Source organism: Lynx canadensis, chromosome C2, assembly GCF_007474595.2.
Source record: "Lynx canadensis isolate LIC74 chromosome C2, mLynCan4.pri.v2, whole genome shotgun sequence".
Taxonomy (NCBI): Eukaryota; Metazoa; Chordata; class Mammalia; order Carnivora; family Felidae; genus Lynx; species Lynx canadensis.
Window position 1 is genome coordinate 113,068,026 of NC_044311.2, and position 21,838 is coordinate 113,089,863.

A 21,838-nucleotide genomic window follows, 5' to 3' on the forward strand; every position below is an offset into this window, starting at 1 on the left:
CATGCTGTGGGGAACCAGGGAAGGAGTAGGACATCAAAGTCATGGTGCTGACCAGCAGCAAAGACCCAGCTTCAGTTTAAAGAAACAACTACCACTATCATTTACTGACTGCTTCCATGTGCTAGACATGTGCTAGGTACTTTACCTATATTATCACACTGTGTCCTCAATTCTATGAAGTAGAAACATATCCTTATTTTTATAGGCAACAAAACTAAGTATTAGAAAGGTTAGGTAATTTGCCCAAGGTCTCCTCAACTGTTAAATGACAGCGTTGCAATTTGAAACAAGACATCTGCTTTACGCTAAAGACATTAGCTTCATTTGGTACCTCCAAGTACACAACCTTGGGATCAGATTATGGTAATTATTAAGTACTTGAACAGATTAGAAAAATACTGCTTGTGTTTCTTTTAGTAAAAACAATTAATTTGTATCCTTATTTAATGATGAGACTGATGTCAGTGTAGGAGAGTAAAGAAACCAGACTCCTAACATCACATGACAGTAAATAAAATCTATCACCTGTACATCTGATAGCTAATGGAGATTTTTAAAAAGAAGTAAGCCCATTAAGAATCTTTGGTAGTGAATTATCTTCAATACACCACTCATCAAAAACTTGGTTAAGACCTATGCCCTTTTGAAAAGAAGGAGCCCAAGGGAGAAATGAACTGGCTGTTACTACTTCACTTCTGGTGTGTTTGAGTTTTAACCTTATACTTTAAGACCATAAGAACTGTACTCTTGCTAGACCAGGTTAACTTAGGATAACCACAGATATGCTCTGTAACATTGTAATTAGTCTCATATCTTCTATGTAATTGGGCATTTTATCAAAGGTTTTCAACACGTTAGGCATGGAGTTAGCCCTTCCTGCGCATCATTTATTTGGCCCTTATAAGGATCCTTTGAGGTAGGTACTGTTATTATCCCTCCTTTACAGACGAGAAAAATGATTCAGGCAGATGATCCAATTTGTTGAAGGTTATATATCTAGGAAGTGGTGGAACTGGTCTTTAATCCAGGTCTCCCAGGTACTCAAGCAACCGCCAGGTTCCTGTATTCTTTTATAAGACTGCAGTTTAATAAACTACACACAACACAATTTTAAATTACACACACACACACAGAAAGAGAGAGAGGGGGAGGGAGAGGGAGGGAGAGGGAGGGGGAGAGGGAGAGGGAGAGGGAGGGGGAGAGGGAGAGGGAGAGGGAGGGGGAGAGGGAGAGGGAGCGGGAGGGGGAGAGGGGGAGGGAGAGGGAGGGGGAGAGGGAGAGAGAGAATATTCCTTACATAAAGCAAACACAGGACTAATTTGTTCCAGATTTCAGTGTCAGGAAAAACACTTTCCTCCAGAAAACCTTCAATACTTCCCTTTATTAGATAATGAAAGTATATGTCACTAAGTAATTTTTTATCTTAGTGGAGAAGAAACTCAGAGCCAAATACTAGTAACAAAATTATTTTAGATAATAAGAGTTGCAGATAATCTACTTAACTTATAGTACCCTATTTTATGTGTTTTAATATTGTAAAACCCTCGTATCCTTTTTTGTAAGTATAAAAATAATAACATACACAGAGAAGTTCAAACTAGAGCTATAGAAAATCTGAGAGGGAAAGACTGGTGGAGCTAGGGTTAATCAAGAAGGTTGACAGAGAGAATCAGTATGGACTGGGTGGACTGATCCTTAAAGATATACTCAGTTTAATATCAAATGGAGGCTACAAACATATATACCAATAGGAGGCCAAGCAGGTAATATACATGAGTAGCATACCAGGTTAAAAAAAAAAAAAGCTGGAAATATATCCTATGGTACACTGGGACCACATATCCCATTTACTTAACACTAGCTAATAACTGCCAAAGGTGAATGCTTCTTAAGGTTTTCAAATCTTTTGATTTTTTAAAGAGAAGGTGAAAAACACCCTAAACCAAAATACTGATACATTTTTGTTTAACATACTGTGTAGGCCAAACAAATAACATTGCTGGTTAGTTAGCTTTACCTGAAACCTACAGTGTTTCCTATAGAGCAGGGATTAGCCAACTATAGCCTGTGGTTATAAAATCTGTCCCATTGCCAGCTTTAATACAAACCACAAGCTAAGACTGCTTTTCACATGCTTCAGTTTTTTTTTATGTTTATTTTTTTGAGAGAGAGAGAGAAAAAGAGCGCGCGCGCGTGCACACACACACACACACACACACACACACACACACACGCAGAGGAGGGGCAGAGAGAGAGGGAGACACAGAATGCAAAACATATTCCAGGCTCTGAGCTGTCAGCACAGAGCCTGATGTGGGGCTTGAAACCACAAACCATGAGATCATGATCTGAGCTGAAGCTGGATGCTTAACCAACTGAGCCACTCATGCTTCAGTGGTTTTAAAAAATTAAAAGAATAGCTGTGATATGTAAATATACTGTGCAATTCAAATTTCACTGACTAGCATTTTATTGAAACACAGTCATGCCCATTTATCTATCTTCTGTGGCTGATTTAGTGCTTACAATGGCAGTGCTGAGTAGCTGGGACACAGCCTGTGTGGTTCACAAAGCTAAAAATACTTACTACCTGACCCTTATAGAAAAGGTTTGCTAAATGACCCCTGGTATAAGTAAGGAAAAAAAATACTCAACTGAGTAAATGTTGGAAGAGGGGAAGACAGGGAGACAGTGTAAGGATAGAATGGGAATGGATGGGAAAAATGAGACTGATGGTAAGCCCTGGAAAAGGAGGCATTTAACCATACATTTGTGGGTCCAATTCTGGAGTCTCTCTTCTATTCCATTGGTCTATGTGTCTGTTTTTGTGCCAATACCATGCTGTCTTCATGATCATAGCTTTGTAGTAGAGGCTAAAGTCTGGGATTGTGATGCCTCCTGCTTTGGTCTTCTTCTTCAATATTACTTTGGCTATTCGGGATCTATTGTGGTTCCATACAAATTTTAGGATTGCTTATTCTAGCTTCGAGAAGAATGCTGGTGCAATTTTGATTGGGATTGCATTGAATGTGTAGATAGCTTTGGGTAGTATTGACATTTTAACAATATTGATTCTTCCAATACATGAGCACAGAATGTTTTTCCATTTCTTTATATCTTATTCAGTTTCCTTTATAAGCTTTCTATAGTTTTCAGCATATAGATCTTTGACATCTTTGGTTAGGTTTATTCCTAAGTATTTTACGCTTCTTGGTGCAATTGTGAATGTGATCAGTTTCTTTGTCTTTTTGTTGCTTCATTATTACTGTACAAGAATGCAACTGATTTCTGTACATTGATTTTGTATCCCGCGACTTTGCTGAATTCATTTATCAGTTCTAGTAGAATTCTAGTAGAACTCATGTATCAGTTGTAGACTCTTTGGTGGGGTCTGTCAGGTTTTCCATGTATATCACATCATGTGCAAAAAGAGAAAGCTTGACTTCATCTTTGCCAATTTTGATGCCTTTGATTTCTTTTTGTTGTCTGATTGCTGATGCTAGAACTTCCAACACTATGTTAAACAACAGCGGTGAGAGTGGACATCCGTGTCGTGTTCCTGACCTCAGGGGGAAAGCTCTCAGTTTTTCCCCACTGAGGATGATACTAGCTGTGGGCTTTTCATAAATGGCTTTTATGATGTTTCTGTATGATCCTTCTATCTCGACTCTCTCGAGGGTCTTTATTAAGAAAGGATGCTGTATTTTGTCAAATGCTTTTTCTGCATCAATTGACAGGATCATATGGTTCTTATCTTTTCTTTTATTAATGTGATGTATCACGTTGATTGATTTGCCAATGTTGAACCAGCCCTGCAGCCCAGGAATGAATCCCACTTGCTCATGGTAAATAATTCTTTTTATATGCTGTTGAATTCAATTTGCTAGTCTCTTATTGAGCATTTTTGCATCCATATTCATCAGGGATATTGGCCTGTGGTTCTCTTTTTTTTGTTGGGTCTCTGTCTGGTTTAGGAATCAAAGTAATGCTGGCTTCATAGAATGAGTCTGAAAGTTTTCCTTCCCTTTCTATTTTTTGGAAAAGCTTGAGAAGGCTAGGTATTATCTCTGCTTTAAATCTCTGGTAGTACTCCCCAGGGAAGCCATCTGGTCCTGGACTCTTATTTGTTGGGAGATTTTTGATAACTGATTCAATTTCTCGCTGGTTATGGGTGTGTTCAAGTTTTCTATTTCTTCCTGTTTGAGTTTTGGAAGTGTGTGGGTGCTTAGGAATTTGTCCATTTCTTTCAGGTTGTCCAGTCTGTTGGCATATAATTTTTCATAGTATTCCCTGATAAATGTTTGTATTTCTGATGGATTGGTTGTAATAATCCCATTTTCATTCATGATTTTATCTATTTGGGTCCTCTCCCTTTTCTTTTTGAGAAGCCTGGCTAGAGGTTTATCAATTTTACTTATTTTTTCAAAAAAAACCAACTCTTGGGTCTCCAGCGCTGCCGCCGCCAGAGTCAGAGCTGGAGCCCGTGCAGGCTGAGCTGCTGAGGCAAGATGGTGGACTATAGCGTGTGGGACCACATCGAGGTGTCTGACGATGAGGACGAGATGCACCCCAAAATCGACACAGCCAGTCTCTTCTGCTGGCGGCACCAGGCCTGGGTGGAGCGCATGGAGCAGTTCCAGAAGGAGGAGGAGGGGCTGGAGAGGGGCTGCCGCCAGTGCAGGCGCAAGGTGGCCGAGTGGCAGTGAAGGCTGAAGAAGCTGGAGGCCGCGGAGGGCGAGGGCAGCGAGGCGGAGCTAGAGCGGCTGCAGGCTGAGGCTCAGCAGCTGCGCAAGGAGGAGCGGAGCTGGGAGCAGAAGCTGGAGGAGATGCGCAAGAAGGAGAAGAGCATGCCCTGGAACGTGGACACACTCAGCAAGGACGGCTTCAGCAAGAGCATGGTCAATACCAAGTCGTCGGAGGAAGTGAGGGAGCAGAAACACAAAACGTTCGTGGAGAAGTACAAGAAACATATCAAGCACTTTGGCATGCTCCGTCACTGGGACGACAGCCAGAAGTACCTGTCAGACAATGTCCATCTGGTGTGTGAGGAAACCGCTAACTACCTTGTCACCTGGTGCATTGACCTAGAGGTGGAGGAGAAATGTGCACTCATGGAGAAGGTGGCCCACCAGACCGTCATCATGCAGTTCATCCTGGAGCTGGCTAAGAGCCTGAAGGTGGATCCCTGTGCCTGCTTCCAGCAGTTCTTCACCAAGATCAAGACAGCCGACCGCCAGTACATGGAGGGCTTCAACTATGAACTGGAGGCCTTCAAGGAGCGCGTGCAGCGCCACGCCAAGTTGCGCATGGAGAAGGCCATGAAGGAATAGGAGGAGCAGCAGCGCCGGAAGTGGCTCGGCCTGGGCGGTTTGGACCCCGTGGAGGTCTACGAGTCTCTGAGGAACTACACAAACGCTTCGATGTGAAAGATGTGCAGATGCTTCAAGACGCCATCAGCAAGATGGACCGCACCGATGCTAAGTACCACATGCAGCCCTGCATCAACTCTGGCCTCTGGGTCCCCAACTCCAAGTCCAGCGAGGCCAAGGAGAGGGAGGAGACAGGCCCTGGGGACCCCTTGCTAGAAGCTGGCCCCAAGCCAAGTGACAAGAAGGATGTCGGCGAGTGACTCGCCCCGGCTGCCGCCTGCCTGCCCGCAGGCCCCTGTGTGCCCCTTTTCAGAAAACAAAAATAGATCCCTCTCCCCAGCTCCTGGCTTCCTCCACTTTCGCTGCTCCCACCCAGCCTGGGTCAGGGAGAGAGCTGCCCCCATCCCACTGCCCCCACCTCAGTGCTCATCCAAGTCTCTGCTTTGAGTCAAGGGACTTCACTGCCTGCAGGCCACCCCCCCCCCACCCCACCCATCAGCATTATGCCAAAGGCCTGAGGGTCCAGGGAGGGGTGGAGGTCGTTAGGCTGGTCCGTGGGGTGTGGGGAGGGTCGCCAGCCCAGAGGCCTGCTCCAGTCACTATGGGCTCTGTTTTCACTGTTCATCTGCTCTCGAGTCTTCTATATGGTAAACAGCAATGATCTACCAATAAAGGATTTCAGATGCTCAAAAACAAACAAACAAAAAACCAACTCTTGGTTTCATTGTTCAGTTCTACAGTTTTTTTTAGATTCTATATTATTTATTTCTGCTCTGATCTTTATTATTTCTCTTCTTCTGCTGGGTTTGGGGTGTCTTTGCTGTCCTGCTTCTAGTTCCTTTAGGTGTGCTGTTAGATTTTGTATTGGGGATTTTTCTTGTTTCTTGAGATAGGCCTGGATTGCAATGTATTTTCCTCTCAGGACTGCCTTTTCTGCATCCCAAAGCATTTGGATTGTTGTATTTTCATTTTCATTTGTTTCCATATATTTTTAATTTCTTCTCTAATTGCCTGGTTGACCCATTCATTCTTTAGTAGGGTGTTCTTTAACCTCCATGCTTTTGGAGATTTTCCAGACTTTTTCCTGTGGTTGATTTCAAGTTGTGGTCTGAAGGTGTGCATGGTATGATCTCAATTCTTGTATACTTATGAAGGGCTGTTTTGTGACCCAGTATGTGATCTATCTTGGAGAATGATGGCCAAATAATCTTTGACAAAGCAGGAAAGAATATCCAATGGAAAAAGGACAGTCTCTTTAACAAATGGTGCTGGGAAAACCGGACAGCAACATGCAGAAGAATGAAACTACCATACACAAAAGTAAACTCAAAATGGATGAAGGACCTGAATGTGAGACAGGAAACCATCAAAACCCTAGAGGAGAAAGCAGGAAAAAACCTCTCTGACCTCAGCCGCAGCGATTTCTTACTCGACACATCTCCAAAGGCAAGGGAATTAAAAGCAAAAATGAACCATTGGGTTCTCGTGAAGATAAAAAGCCTCTGCACTGCAAAGGAAACAATCAACGAAACTAAAAGGCAACCGACGGAATGGGGAAAAGATATTTGCAAATGACATATCAGACAAAGGGCTAGTATCCAAAATCTATAAAGAACTCACCAAACTCCACACCCAAAAAGCAAATAATCCAGTGAAGAAATAGGCAGAAGACATGAATAGACATGTCTCTAAGGAAGACATCCAGATGGCCAACAGGCACATGAAAAGATGCCCAATATCACTCCTCATGAGGGAAATACAAGTCAAAACCACACTCAGATACCACCTCACACCAGTCAGAGTGGCTAAAATGAATAAATCAGGAGACTATAGATGCTGGAGAGGATGTGGAGAAACGGAAACCCTCTTGCATTGTTGGTGGGAATGTAAACTGGTCCAACCACTCTGGAAAACAGTGTGGAGGTTCCTCAAAAAATTAAAAATAGAAATACCCTATGACCCAGCAATAGCACTGCTAGGAATTTGCCCAAGGGGATACAGGAGTGCTGATGCATAGGGGCACTTGCACCCCAATGTTTATAGCAGCACTTTCAACAATAGCCGAATTATGGAAAGAGACTAAATCTCCATCAACTGATGAATGGATAAAGAAGATGTGGTTTATATATACAATGAAATACTACTTGGCAGTGAGAAAGAATGTAATCTGGATATTTGTAGCAATGTGGTTGGAAGTGGAGAGTATTATGCTAAGTGAAATAAGTGAGGCAGAGAAAGACAGATACCATATGTTTTCACTCATATGTGGATCCTGAGAAACTTAACAGAAGTCCAGGAGGGAGGGGAAGGAAAAAAATAAGTTAGAGAGGGAGAGTGCCAAACCATAGGAGACTCTTGAATACTGAGAACAAACTGAGGATTGATGGGGAGTGGGAGGGAGGGGAGGGTGGGTGATGGTCATTGTGGAAAGCTCCTGTTGGGAGGAGCACTGGGGGTTGTATGGAAACCAATTGGACAATAAATTTCATATTAAAGAAAAAATATATATGTAAAGAAGGCATTTGAACTTGGCCTGACTAGTATTAGAGGGACGACTGTGGGATTTAAGGAAAAGTAGTAAAAATATGAAACTGGATTTGGGGACATACAATTGGGCTATAACTGGTTTCTGGTCAACAATGGAAAAGTAAGATGTTACTGGAATGGTGCTACTTAGGGAGACAGAATTTCTTCAACCGGAAGAACTGGCTCAAGGGAAAAGGAGAATTGATGAATCCAAGATATCTTAAAAAATGAACAAAGAGATTCTGAGGAGTTATTAGGTAAATACTTGAAACAGATCTACCACTGAATTGCATACTTTAAAATGGCTACAGAGGTAACGTGTATTTTATGAATATTTTATAATTAAAAAATGGAGGAATTATGTTTTAGTCTTGAGAATCACATATGGTTCATTTATATCTGAGAAAAATCTAGTATATTGCTGTAGCTCAAAGAACACAAGATTTATTTTTTTATTTTATTATTATTTTTTAAAGTTTCTTTATTTGAGAGAGTGGGAGAGGGGCAGAGAGAGAGAATCCCAAGCAGGCTCCTCACTGTCAGTGGGGAGCCTGATGTGGGGCTTGAACTCATGAACTGTGAGAATAGGACCTAAGCCAAAATCAAGAGTCAGATGCTTAACTGACTGAACCACCCAGGTACCCCTAGATTTGATTTAAATTTATTAAAATTGATTTAATTTAAAAAATCAAAAAGAATTGACTCTCTCTCTGCCCCTCCCTGCTCACTCACTCTCTCTCTCTCTCAAAATAAATTTTAAAAAAGGGAGGGGAGGGTACATTTGTAGCTCAGGTGGTTAAGCATCCAACTCTTGACTTTGGCTCAGGTCATGATCTCATGGTTGGGTTTGTGAGTTTGAACCCTACATGGGGCTCTGTGGTGACTGCGCAGGGCCTGATTGGGATTCTCTCTCTTCCTCTCTTTCTGCCCCTCCCCTGCTCACTTGCGCTCTCTCTCTCTATAAAAAAAAAAAAAAAAAAAAAAAAAAAGAAAAAACAAAAGAAAAGACTAAAGCAATCCTGGGTCTAATATTTGGTGTGGGATCTTTGGAACACTAACTCTGAAATCAGGAGTACTCATCTGTGAAACAAGGTGGATTTGATAAAGAATTTCAACAAAATATATATATTTTTTAAATTTAGGAGTACTATATCTAATCTGGACAGAAACAAAGTTTTTTAAATAGCATTCTATTATACTATCCAATAAACATACAAGCATTCAAAATATTTAGGAAATAGTCTAAGTTATCAGTGAGAAAATAAAATGACCACAATGCTCCCCAAAATTGGCTCACTAGCATTTCATTTCTCTGTATTACACAATGGTTCATAATACAAGCTAGGAAAAATTACTATAGGCTAATTAGCAGTTGACCAATGACTAAAAGAATGTTTTTAATTCACTGTGAATACAAAATAAACAAGTCAAATCCCTGTGAATTTAAAGCAAATTTAGTTATTGAACGACAGTAGAAAGCACTCAACAAGCATACTTACCAACCCCGAAGAACTTTAAAAGAACATGGCCTGAATGAAGTCAAATCAGAGATTTCTTCTGTAAAATCTACACATTCACCCTGGAACCCTGGTTTACTGAATGCTTTGAGCTAGGAGAACAATAACACAACAATTTAATAGGACACAACTGTTTGACATTATCACAAAAGCAAATGAAAACCTTTTATTTCCTATATTTATTTAAAAAATTCAGCAAAATATGAGACAGAATTTTATCTATTACCAATGAATCGAGGTTAAGGGTAATCAGCTCTTTAAACTCCCATTGTTTGTTTCCTTACCCATTTCCAGCAATGTCACCATTTATTTACTATTTTCATCCATCTTTTGCATCAGATTCTGGGCACAGGGTTCCAGAAAAAAATTCTACCTGTAAGATTAAATCAGAATCCTTCCTCCACTAAAATGTGGTCCCTGTCTATTGTGTCAAACAATCATTATCCCTTGTGGTGAGACGACATGCATAAAATAAGAAGCGATGTAGTGTTAAATACGAAGGCAGTTTCAGCTAGTATGAGGGTTGGTTAGTATTAAGTCTTTTCTCTTCCCAAGTCTTGCTGATCCAGTTAATAAAAGGTTGAAGCATGAAGGCATGCCCCTACGTGGGCCTGACAACACAGGATCAGATGGCAGAGAAAATAATGACAACAAGATTTCTGGAAGATTTACGGTGAACAAAGAAAGACATCCATGTCTTGTATTTTAGCTAAGAGACTTCTGCTTACTGTTAAGAATATCTTAAATGTACAGCTGTTTAATATATAAACACATTTCTACTTCAGTCCTTTTTGTCAAGAAAAATCCATGAAATCTCCAAGTTATTCCCTTCAGACCAGAAATACAATAATCTGCAACTCTAGTGGCCTTGAATCTATATAATAGGAAAGAAAAAGTTAATGAGCCCTATAAATATTTCAAAATACATGGGAGCCTTGAAATAACACAGCCCACAGGTTCACCCTGCACTGACAGGCCCGCATTGTAGCTAAAAATGCATCATAATGAGCGCTGGGCAGCATTGTCCTTTTTCCTGCTCACGCTGTATCAAGAACAACGCTTCTTTGAGCACTTGATGTTTGCCTCCTTCATCTTCCCAAGAGCCCTCTTAGAGGCTAATGGCCTCTGAGTTCTGTGCAACTGTGTCTTGACTGTCTTCTTCTGCTCTGACATCAAAGACCAGAGAAAACCAGGGAGGTGGGGGAACGGATTCCCCTGGACCATCCGTGGCTTGCACAACATAACTTCCTATCGTGAAACCAGTCTGCATTTGGAGCATTAAAACACCAGCCAGTCCCTGCCTTAAGGAAGTTTCTATCATGATCCTTCTAGTGGATATAGAGGGTAGTAAGAAAAATGAAGTCCAGAACGAGACAGACCTGTGCAACAATTTCTCATGTAAGCACAATTTTGTGTGTCTGGGGAAACTGCCGGTAATTTCCTTGATAAGAACACACATTTTGGTTAGTTTATACGCTACATGTTTTAACTTAAAGGCTTATAAAAACATTAGATTGAGAAGTATAACACAATTTAACTTCCAAAAATGTATAGTAATTTTTTCTATATGCAAGTATTATCTTAATTCATGATAAGAGTTGGAAAAGCCACATGCAAACAGAGGTCACGGCTGTCTTGTTCACTGTGCAAATACCTGGTTTTTATACTGCTGAGCTTAAGATTTATACTTCAGTTTATCACCATGAAGCCATGAAATCCCAGACAAGTGACAGTGCAAGCTAAACATATTTCAGATGGTCTATGTTGTAGCCAACTCTAGTGTTTAATCTGTCTTCATAAGCAGAAGCATTAATTAAAATACACATAGACACACACACTTGCCATCAAGTACCTTTTTGATTCCATGGGTTAGAATGTTCTTTGCCCAAACAAACAAACAAACAAAAAAAAGCAGGCTTAATGCCAATCTGAGCTTATTTTATTTTTACTCTCAAAATAAGATGTCGTATGGTTCACCCAAAATTTGTCCAGCCCCAGAAAAGTAATGCCTCACTCTGATGACCTTATGAATGCCTCAACAGAACATTCTCATGATAATGTTCTGAGATTGGTCCATACAGAAACCAATTCTGTGATTATTAATTATAATTAAATTGTGGTTTCTACTCTTAGTGAAATTAAATAACAGGACCTTGGTAAAATTAAGTCCTGGGAAAAGCCAGGTGGATAAATCACTATTTTGGTTTCCTTTCCAGATAAATGGAGAATGTACAAAGTAACTCAGGATGCTTAGAATCAAGGCAAAAATATAAACAAGAGATGAGTTTATTTCAAACTAAACCTGTGCCATTTAGGTATGGCTCAATTCCTACCAGCCTCCCAAATGGAACTGTATGGATGCAAAAAAAAAAAAAAAAAAAGACTGCATACCACAGTTTTGCAGTGCAAACTGCATTTTCACACACATTATCATACCTCTTTAGAACTACTCTATCAGACAGAAACTATCACTACTTTATGATGAACTTTTTGCAGAAATATTTTTTATTATGTACTTTTCATTTGTGATATATGTGAATAAATGTAATAGGTCTTTAATATGACAAACTAAGAACTCAAAATTTTAATTATTGACCAAACACATAAGTTGTGCTCAATTTATTTCACACTATCAGAATAATTTTTTCATTGTAACTTCATTTATTCCAATGCTAAAACAATTTTTATGAGAAACTTTCTATCCTACCTAAATAAGACCTTGTGCAGCCTTTTGGATCTCCTTTACACAAACATGTTCATTATTAAACAAAGAACAGTCTTGTTTCTATTTGTTTCTATTCTACTATTACATCACACTGTCTCCTACTGTCCTGTTTTGTACTCCTCACATCAAATGTTTACTACACAATAATTTTATTTCCCTGATTACTCATAAAGGGTTTTCTTTACTTAGATAATTAGCTCTTCCTGAGTATTTCTGGTCTTTGGATTCTGTAAAAATGATCTGGTTGTAGCACCATGAAGAAGTGTTTTCCTCTGGTACCCCTGAATCTTACTAGCCTAAAGCTGTCACTTTCCTGTCCCCCATACAGGGTAACAGTAACCCCAACTGTTATAGATGCTGTGATCACTCTAAAATTCAATGTGGCCAAACTATCCAATACAAGAAAATATCTAGAGTTGCTTTTTCTCAGATAGAATCATATATAAAATGGAACAGAGGCTCAAAATTTAAAGAAATCAAAACTTCTAATAATATTTGCAAATGCACTTGAAAAAGATTCTAGGAAGAAAAAAAGGTCCTCAGTTGTATCAAAGGGAATAACTGTTTAGAATTTCTAGAGAATGGTGCCTGACTATACCTCTTTGAAAGCTAAACTCACTTTTATAAGATTTAATCTAGTGAGATGTCTGATGTTCTGCTAAGACAAAGAGGTGATGAAATTATGAACATAATTCATATTCTGTTTTTATTTGGGGAAAAAATGAAAAAATTAAATGCCAGTGGTATTATGAAGAACTATATAATGATGCTGTATATTTTGAGTTGGCAATTAGACTTAGTGATTGATCTTCAGCCATAGGTAAAATAATAATCTTCTGCATTAAAGGAAGTGTTCTGGGTCTCAAATAAAACAGATCTCATCATAATATGGTAACACATCAGAACTAATATATTTATTAGAGGAACATTCATGATGTGTATTTATCTCTGTATACATACATATTCTGGCGTTTCCCTTCTTAGGTTGCTTGAGGTTCCCTTTAAAATCACCAGCACAAAAAAAGAAAAAAAAAAATTCTTCTTTTACTTCAACTCTGAGATGTCATTTCCTTATTCCTCAGCGAAAATAACATCTGAAATAGTCAATATGACTATCACAGCTATTTGTGAAGAAGAAAATACTTTCTAGTTACTGAATGGAACCAGAGTGTCAGCCAAGATCCTTTCCCCTAAGTAAAAACAAGCAAAACATTCTGAAAATGTGGTCCAATAGAAATAATAAGAGCTTTGATACTGGGTAAACTAAGGAGGCTTTGTCTTCTTCACGTTACTAAATACTCAGCTATCATATACCTGTCAGAAACACTTATTTCACAAGGCTATGGCTGAGCCATATCCAGAAATATGAAGTGGGGCTCATTTCACTGGGCGTTTCCTGCTGCTTCCTTTCTCTTCAAGTTGGACTGGAAATACTATAAAGAAAATCCTCGGAGCAATCTGCTCCAAACAAGGAAGTCCATAAAAAAGAACAGGAATGTAGGAGGGAAAAACAGCACTTAAAAGAATGTGACTTTTATCTGCACTTAAAAACTTAGAAAATGTGCAGTTTGGAATTATCTCTGTTTAACTCTTTACTCATGTTGATTCCTGTACAAGTGCTTTAAAAGTCTGCTGTTGGAGTTTTCAAAGATTCAAAATACAAATCTGGCAGGAAGTGTCTCTGAATCAACAACTCAATTATATTCAAAAAGGAAATGTTCCCAATAGGACTTGAACTAATCAGAAAATAAGAAAACCTGAAAACATACTGTTAACAGAAACATGGTTACAACGAAGTTGACTTGAAATACATAAACACTAGCATGAAAAACATACACACTCAGAGAAAAAGATTTAGCTTCATTTAAAGCCAGCAAATGTCCAGTATTTAAGCTTAATCACTCAATTGGCTTCTTTTCCCAAATCTGTTATTTAAAGTGAGACAGAGGAAGGAAGCAATGTCTCTTATCCCCTCTCCCTTCTATGGATGTACTGATTATACCACAGGTCTTACTCTGATGTAAAATCCTGAAAATGTGGTTTGAGTGGAGTCAGATACTAAAAAATGCCTATTTTGTTATTTCTAGCTGTGTGAAATGACACTTAAATTTCTTTTTTTGTTTTTTTTGTTTTTTTTTTAAATTTTTTTTTTCAACGTTTATTTATTTTTGGGACAGAGAGAGACAGAGCATGAACGGGGGAGGGGCAGAGAGAGAGGGAGACACAGAATCGGAAATAGGCTTCAGGCTCCGAGCCATCAGCCCAGAGCCTGACGCGGGGCTCGAACTCACGGACCGCGAGATCGTGACCTGGCTGAAGTCGGACGCTTAACCGACTGCGCCACCCAGGCGCCCCGACACTTAAATTTCAAATCTTGGCTTTCTCATCAATAACTGGGATTAATTTTGACCTTACAGACTTATCACAAGCACAAATTAAGCATAATTTGTAGCCCTCAATGGATCATAAACAACCGTTAGGCTCCAGAGTATTGTTCAATCCTTCAATCCATGAACACACTAGAAATAAACAAGCAGGGCTGCAACTTTGCTAGCACTTTTAGGAAATATGTGATTTAGGTATTAGAAATACATTTACATAATAAGCATGCCAAGACAGCCATTTTTCCATGTTAAGTTTGCTCCTCCAAACACAGGATAACATACTGTGCTGAATAAGAATGTGACACTGAATGGGGGCACCTAGGTGGTTCAGTTGGTTAAAGCATCAGATTCTAGATTTCGGGTCAGGTCATGATCTCACGGTTTGTGAGATCCAGCCCTGTGTCAGGCTCTGTGCTGGCAGTGCCAGGGCCTGCTTGGGATTTCTCTCCCCCTCAATCTCTGCCTTTCCCTCATTTGACCATGTGTACATGCACACTCTCTCAAAATAAATATATAAACTTAAAAAAATATATATGACATTGAAAAATGAACGGGCAATAGGAAAAGAGTGGCAGAGATTCAAAATGACCCCAAAGAGGTCAGAGTTAAAGCTCTATGAGGAGAAACCAAAAGGAAATATGGTAAGTCCAGGCCAATGCAACCAGTAACGAAGAGGGACACTCTTCTGCCTGTGGGTACCAAGTACGATATAAACTGTCCTGTCATATAGACATAAGAAATTTATCTGAGGGAAACAAAGAATTGAGATATTGAGACAAAGGGCACAAATGTTTTTAGTAAATAAAAAAATTTTCAAACATACCAAATGGGGAGGCTCATTTATTCCAAGTGGTTCCTGAAACATATATTAAAACATTTTAAAAATTGTAATCATATAATCTTACTTATCTTTTCGAAAGTTTGAAAATACCATTTGAAAAATGAAAAAAAAAGTAATTTACTAGATTTCTTGAACTAGTTATGACCTTCAAATCACTGAATTATCTTGATTTTAGTACTCATTACTAATTCCTTTTGAGTAATGTAGCTGGGAAAAAATATGTGCCTCAATGTCCATCAAACAGAGTCTGAGCTTCCTGTCATTACCTTTCCCACCACTATTTCATGGGCACCCTTCTTGTTCTGTGTTGTTACACACAGAACACTCTCCTAACCACACTCTTTCCTAACTTCATGATTTTGTACATGAGATTATTCCCTCTTTGAGGACTGCTTTTTCTGCCCCACGTCATCGTGTGACTAAACTGCTTTTAACCCTAAAGATATCACTCAACACAACCTCTTCTTGAGAAGAGGCCTGCTGCCCAACTCCCAGGCTCTGAGTGCTCCTTCACAGGTTCCCCCGCACTGCCTACACACCTCAGCTCCTCACTCATCACACTACAATCAGTCATCTATATATCAATCTCCTCAAAGAGACTGAGACCCATCAGGGCGATCCTATTCATCTTTTATCTCCAGTGATCAGTAGTGTCTGGCATATGAAGCACCAAATAAACACTGTTAAATGAATGAAGTGATCAAATTACAGGCATCTCATTGATGTGTTGATACCACCTACTATCAGCTCCCTAAAGAATCTAAAGCAATTAATATGCTATTTCGTTTTCTCTGTATATTCACATAACATAATCCAGCAGTTTCACGTTTAAAAAGCCTGTTCTACGTGTTTAGCTGTACACTGTTACATGCTCTAGAATTGGTTATGGTCATAGCTGACTCACCAGTTGGATAGGTCGTATGGACATGATTATATTATTTGATCCTCCCCAGTCAAAAAAGCATTTGTATTTTCCTTTCTCTAAAATGTACTGTTCTCCACAAAAGAACTTCTGCTGGTAGGCAACCCATCTAGCAGGAAAAAAAAAGAAAAAGAACAGAGATGATACAGAATCGAGCAAACAAACCAACAATTTTAAAACCAAAGAACCTCTCAAAGTTCTCAGAATGGGAGAAAACTTACACGCCACTTTTAACGTGAATGGATCTGGTTTCACTGCCAAAGCCGATTTCTTCCAAGTCAGAAATTTCCTGATTTGTAATGTCAATAAACTTCCCACTTTCTAGGTCAGATTCAAATAGTGTGATAGAGGATTCTATAAAATTCTAAAAAGAGGAAGAAGAAAGTTAAAGAGAGCATAAGGATTTTGTTCTATAGATTGTTCTACCTTTGCACAATTTTCATACTTGAGATTTCACACACATAACTCCAGGAGGAATTTTAAATGTGACTGGAAACAATTTTGATAGTTATTACTTTTAAAGCTTAAAGAAAAAAATAAATCCCAATTTACTTTAATCAGGAAATCAACATTGTTATATAAGTGGAAATTAATCAAGAGTTGGTAAATGGCTGGGACTTACAGGCTATTATATGTTACACTACTTATAAAGGAAACCAAAGTTTCACTTGTGCCTCAAAAGTGAAGCCACAACATGGAGCCAAGAGTAAATACAAAATGTACAGTGGACATTTTGTGGGAGAGGATTTTATAAGCTTAAATGTAAAAGAAAAAATGAAATTTCCTTGACCATAGGTTAAAAAGTTAAAATGAGAGGAAAATTTTGAAGTTTTTATAGATAATATATTTACAACAAAAATATCAGAAAAAATTTAAGATCCAAGTTGATAAATCCACGAAGGACACAGACAATTCACAAAAAAGATTGGCATTAAAAACAAATATGCAAAAGTCCAATTTCACCAGTAAAAATTAAGAAATTCAAATTAAAATCCTTAGATACAATTTTCATTTTTTAAAATAAGGAGGTTGTAAAAATCCAGTTTTATCTGGAAATATTCCTGGTAAAAAAATAAATTGGATGGGGGCACCTGGGTGGCTCACTTGGTTACACATCTGACTTTGGCCCTGGTCATAATCTTGTTGTTCTTGAGGTCAAGCCCCACGTTGGGCTCTGTGCTGACAACTCAGAGCCTGGAGCCTGCTTCTGATTCTGTGTCTCCCTCTCTCTGCCCCTTACCTGCTTGTGCTTCTCAAAAAATGAATAAATGTAAAAAATATATATACATATAAATTGGATAGCAATTTTAGAAAATTATTTATTTATTATTTATTTATTATTTATTTATTTATTTATTTATTTATGGAGCCTCTGGCACTTAATACTAAAAGAAACTATTTTCTGTAATATTTTTATTTATTAATTTATATATATAATTTATTGTCAAATTGGTTTCCATACAACACCCAGTGCTCATCCCAACAGGTGCCCTACTCAATGCCCATCACCCACTTTCCCCTCTCCCTCACCCCCCGTCAACCCTCAGTTTGTTCTCAGTATTCAAGTGTCTCTTATCATTTGCCTCCTTCCCTCTGTAACTTCTTTTTTTTTCCCCTCTTCCCTTCCCCCCCCGCCCTCTATTAAGTTTCTCAGGATCTACATAAGAGTGAAACAAATGCTTTTTGTCTTTCTCTGCCTGACTTATTTCACTTAGCATAATACTCTCCACTTCCAACCACATTGCTACAAAAAGCCAGATTTCATTCTTTCTCATTGCCAAGTAGTATTCCATTGTATATACAAACCACATCTTCTTTATCCATTCATCAGTTGATGGACATTTAGGCTCTTTCCATAATTTGGCTATTGTTGAAAGTGCTGCTATAAACATTGGGGTGCAAGTGCCCCTATGCATCAGCACTCCTGTATCCCTTGGGCAAATTCCTAGCAGTGCTATTGCTGGGTCATAGGGTATTTCTATTTTTAATTTTTTGAGGAACCTCCACACTGTTTTCCAGAGTGGCTGCACCAGTTTACATTCCCACCAACAGTGCAAGAGGGTTCCCATTTCTCCATGTCCTCGCCAGCACCTATAGTCTCCTGATTTGTTCATTTTAGCCACTCTGACTGGCGTGAGGTGGTATCTAAGTGTGGTTTTGATTTATATTTCCCTCATGAGGAGTGATGTTGGGCTTCTTTTCAATGTGCCTGTTGGCCATCTGGATGTCTTCTTTAGAGAAGTGTCTATTCATGTTTTCTGCCCATTTCTTTACTGGATTATTTGTTTTTCAGGTGTGGAGTTTGGTAAGCTCTTTATAGATTTTGGATACTAGCCCTTTGTCTGATACGTCATTTGCAAATATCTTTTCCCAATCCATTGGTTGTCTTTTATTTTGTTGACTGTTTCCTTTGCTGTGCAGAAGCTTTTTATCTTGATGAGGTCCCAAGAGTTCATCTTTGCTTTTAATTCCCTTGCCTTTGGAGATGTGTTGAGTAAGAAATCGCTGCGGCTGAGGTCAGAGAGGTTTTTTCCTGCTTTCTCCTCTAGGGTTTTGATGGTTTCCTGTCTCACATTCAGGTCCTTTATCCATTTTGAGTTTATTTTTGCGAATGGTGTGAGAAAGTGGTCTAGATTTAACCTTTTGCATGTTGCTGTCCAGTTCTCCCAGCAACATTTTTGGAAGAGACTGTCTTTTTTCCATTGGATATTCTTTCCTGCTTTGTCAAAGATGAGTTGGCCATACGTTTGTGGGTCTAGTTCTGGGGTTTCTATTCTATTCCATTGGTCTATGTGTCTGTTTTTGTGCCAATACCATGCTGTCTTGATGATTACAGCTTTCTAGTAGAAGCTAAAGTGTGGGGTTGTGATGCCTCCCGCTTTGGTCTTCTTCTTCAATATTACTTTGGCTATTCGGGGTCTTTTGTGGTTCCATACAAATTTTAGGATTGCTTGTTCTAGCTTCGAGAAGAATGCTGGTGCAATTTTGATTGGGATTGCATTAAATGTGTAGATTGCTTTGGGAAGTATTAACATTTTAATAATACTTATCCTTCCAATCCATGAGCATGGAATGTTTTTCCATTTTTTTGTATCTTCTTCAATTTCCTTCATAAGCTTTCTATAGTTTTTAGCATACAGATCTTTTACATCTTTGGTTAGGTTTATTCCAAGATCTTTTACGATCCTTGGTGCAATTGTGAATGGGATCAGTTCCTTTATTTGTCTTTCTGTTGCTTCATTATTAGTTTATAAGAATGCAACTGATTTCTGTACATTAATTTTGTATCCTGCGATTTTACTGAATTCATGTATCAGCTCTAGCAGACTTTTGGGGGAATCTGTCGGGTTTTCCATGTATAGTATCATGTCATCTGTGAAAAGGGAAAGCTTGACTTCATCTTTGCCAATTTTGATGCCTTTGATTTCTTTTTGTTGTCTGATTGCTGATGCTAGAACTTCCAACACTATGTTAAACAACAGCGGTGAGAGTGGACATCCGTGTCGTGTTCCTGACCTCAGGGGGAAAGCTCTAAGTTTTTCCCCATTGAGGATCATAATTAGCTGTGGGCTTTTCATAAATGGCTTTTCGATGTTTCAGTATGTTCCTTCTATCTTGACTCTTTCGAGGGTCTTTATTAGGAAAGGATGCTGTATTCTGTCAAATGCTTTCTGCATCAATTGACAGGATCATATGGTTCTTATCTTTTCTTTTATTAATGTGATGTATCACATTGATTGATTTGCCAATGTTGAACCAGCCCTGCAGCCCAGGAATGAATCCCACTTGATCATGGTAAATAATTCTTTTTATATCCTATTGAATTCAATATGCTAGTATCTTATTGAAAATTTTTGCATCCACATTCATCAGGGATATTGGCCTGTAGTGCTCTTTTATTGCTGGGTCTCTGTCTGGTTTGGGAATCAAAGTAATGCTGGCTTCATAGAAGGAGTCTGGAAGTTTTCCTTCCCTTTCTATTTTTTGGAACAGCTTGAGAAGGATAGGCATTATCTCTGCTTTAAATGTCTGGTAGTATTCCCCAGGGAAGCCATCTAGTCCTGGATTCTTATTTGTTGGGAGATTTTTGATAACTGATTCAATTTCTCGCTGGTTATGGGTGTGTTCAAGTTTTCTATTTCTTCCTGTTTGAGTTTTGGAAGTGTGTGGGTGTTTAGGAATTTGTCCATCTCTTTCAGGTTGTCCAGTCTGTTGGCATATAATTTTTCATAGTATTCCCTGATAATTGCTTGTATTTCTGATGGATTGGTTGTAATAATTCCATTTTCATTCATGATTTTATCTATTTGGGTCCTCTCCCTTTTCTTTTTGAGAAGCCTGGCTAGAGGTTTATCAATTTTATTTTTTCAAGAATCCAACTGTTGATTTCACTTATCTGCTCTGTTTTTTTAGATTCTATATTATTTCTGCTGTGATCTTTATTATTTCTCTTCTTCTGCTGGGTTTGGGGTGTCTTTGTTGTTCCGCTTCTAGTTCCTTTAGGTGTGCTGTTAGATTTTGTATTTGGGATTTTTCTTGTTTCTTGAGATAGGCCTGGATTGCAGTGTATTTTCCTCTCGGAAATGCCTTCTCTGCATCCCAAAGCATTTGGATTTTTGTATTTCCATTCAAGTCCATCTGATCCAATGTATCATTTGGGGCCCTTGTTTCTTTATTGATTCTCTGTCTAGACGATCTATCCATTGCTGTAAGTGGAGTATTAAAGTCCCCTGCAATTGCCACATTCTTATCAATAAGGTTGCTTATGTTTGTGATTGTTTTATATTTTGGTGGTACCGAATTCGGTGCATAGACATTTATAACTGTTAGCTTTTCCTGATGGATAGACCCCATAGTTTTTATATAATGCCCTTCTTCATCTCTTGTTACAGCCTTTAAATTAATGTCTAGGTTGTCTGATACAAGTATGGTTACTCCAGCTTTCTTTTAACTTCTAGTAGCATGATAGATAGTTCTCCACCCCCTCACTTTCAATCTGAAGGTGTCCTCTGGTCTAAAATGAGTCTCTTGTAGACAGAAAATAGATGGGTCTTGTTTTTTATACATTCTGATACCCTATGTCTTTTGGTTGGAGCATTTAGTCCTTTTACATTCAGTGTTATTATTGAAAGATATGGGTTTAGAGTCATTGTGATATCTGAAGGTTTCATGCTTGTAGTGGTGTCTCTGGTACTTTGTGGTCCTTGCAACATTTCGCTCACAGAATCCCCCTTAGGATCTCTTGTAAGGCTAGTCTAGTGGTGATGAATTCCTTCAGTTTTTGTTTGTTTGGGAAAACCTTTATCTGTCCTTCTATTCTGTCCTTCTATTCTGAATGACAGACTTGCTGGGTAAAGGATTCTTGGTTGCATTTTTTTTCTGTTCATCACATTGAAGATTTCCTGCCATTCCTTTCTGCCCTACCAAGTTTCAGTAAATAGGTCTGCTACTATCCTCATGTGTCTACCTTTGTATGTTAGGCCCTTTTATGCCTAGCTGCTTTCAGAATTCTCTCTTTATCCTTGTATTTTGCCAGTTTCACTATGATATGTCG

The 21,838-nt window shown here is 38.8% G+C and overlaps 1 protein-coding gene and 1 pseudogene across 1 annotated transcript in view; one reads left to right on the forward strand and one right to left on the reverse strand.

The window, feature by feature from the left end:
- Positions 1-21,838, reverse strand: part of CRYBG3 (crystallin beta-gamma domain containing 3) — a 131,154-nt gene that overhangs the window by 24,149 nt on the left and 85,167 nt on the right. The window contains exons 13-16 of the mRNA XM_030329299.1: positions 16,506-16,648; positions 16,267-16,393; positions 15,345-15,377; positions 9,395-9,504 (exon numbers count right to left, since the gene is read on the reverse strand). Of these exons, the coding sequence (XP_030185159.1) occupies positions 9,395-9,504; positions 15,345-15,377; positions 16,267-16,393; positions 16,506-16,648 (413 nt within the window). The remainder of the gene's footprint in view (positions 1-9,394; positions 9,505-15,344; positions 15,378-16,266; positions 16,394-16,505; positions 16,649-21,838) is intronic.
- LOC115523353 lies at positions 4,509-5,736 on the forward strand (annotated as a pseudogene).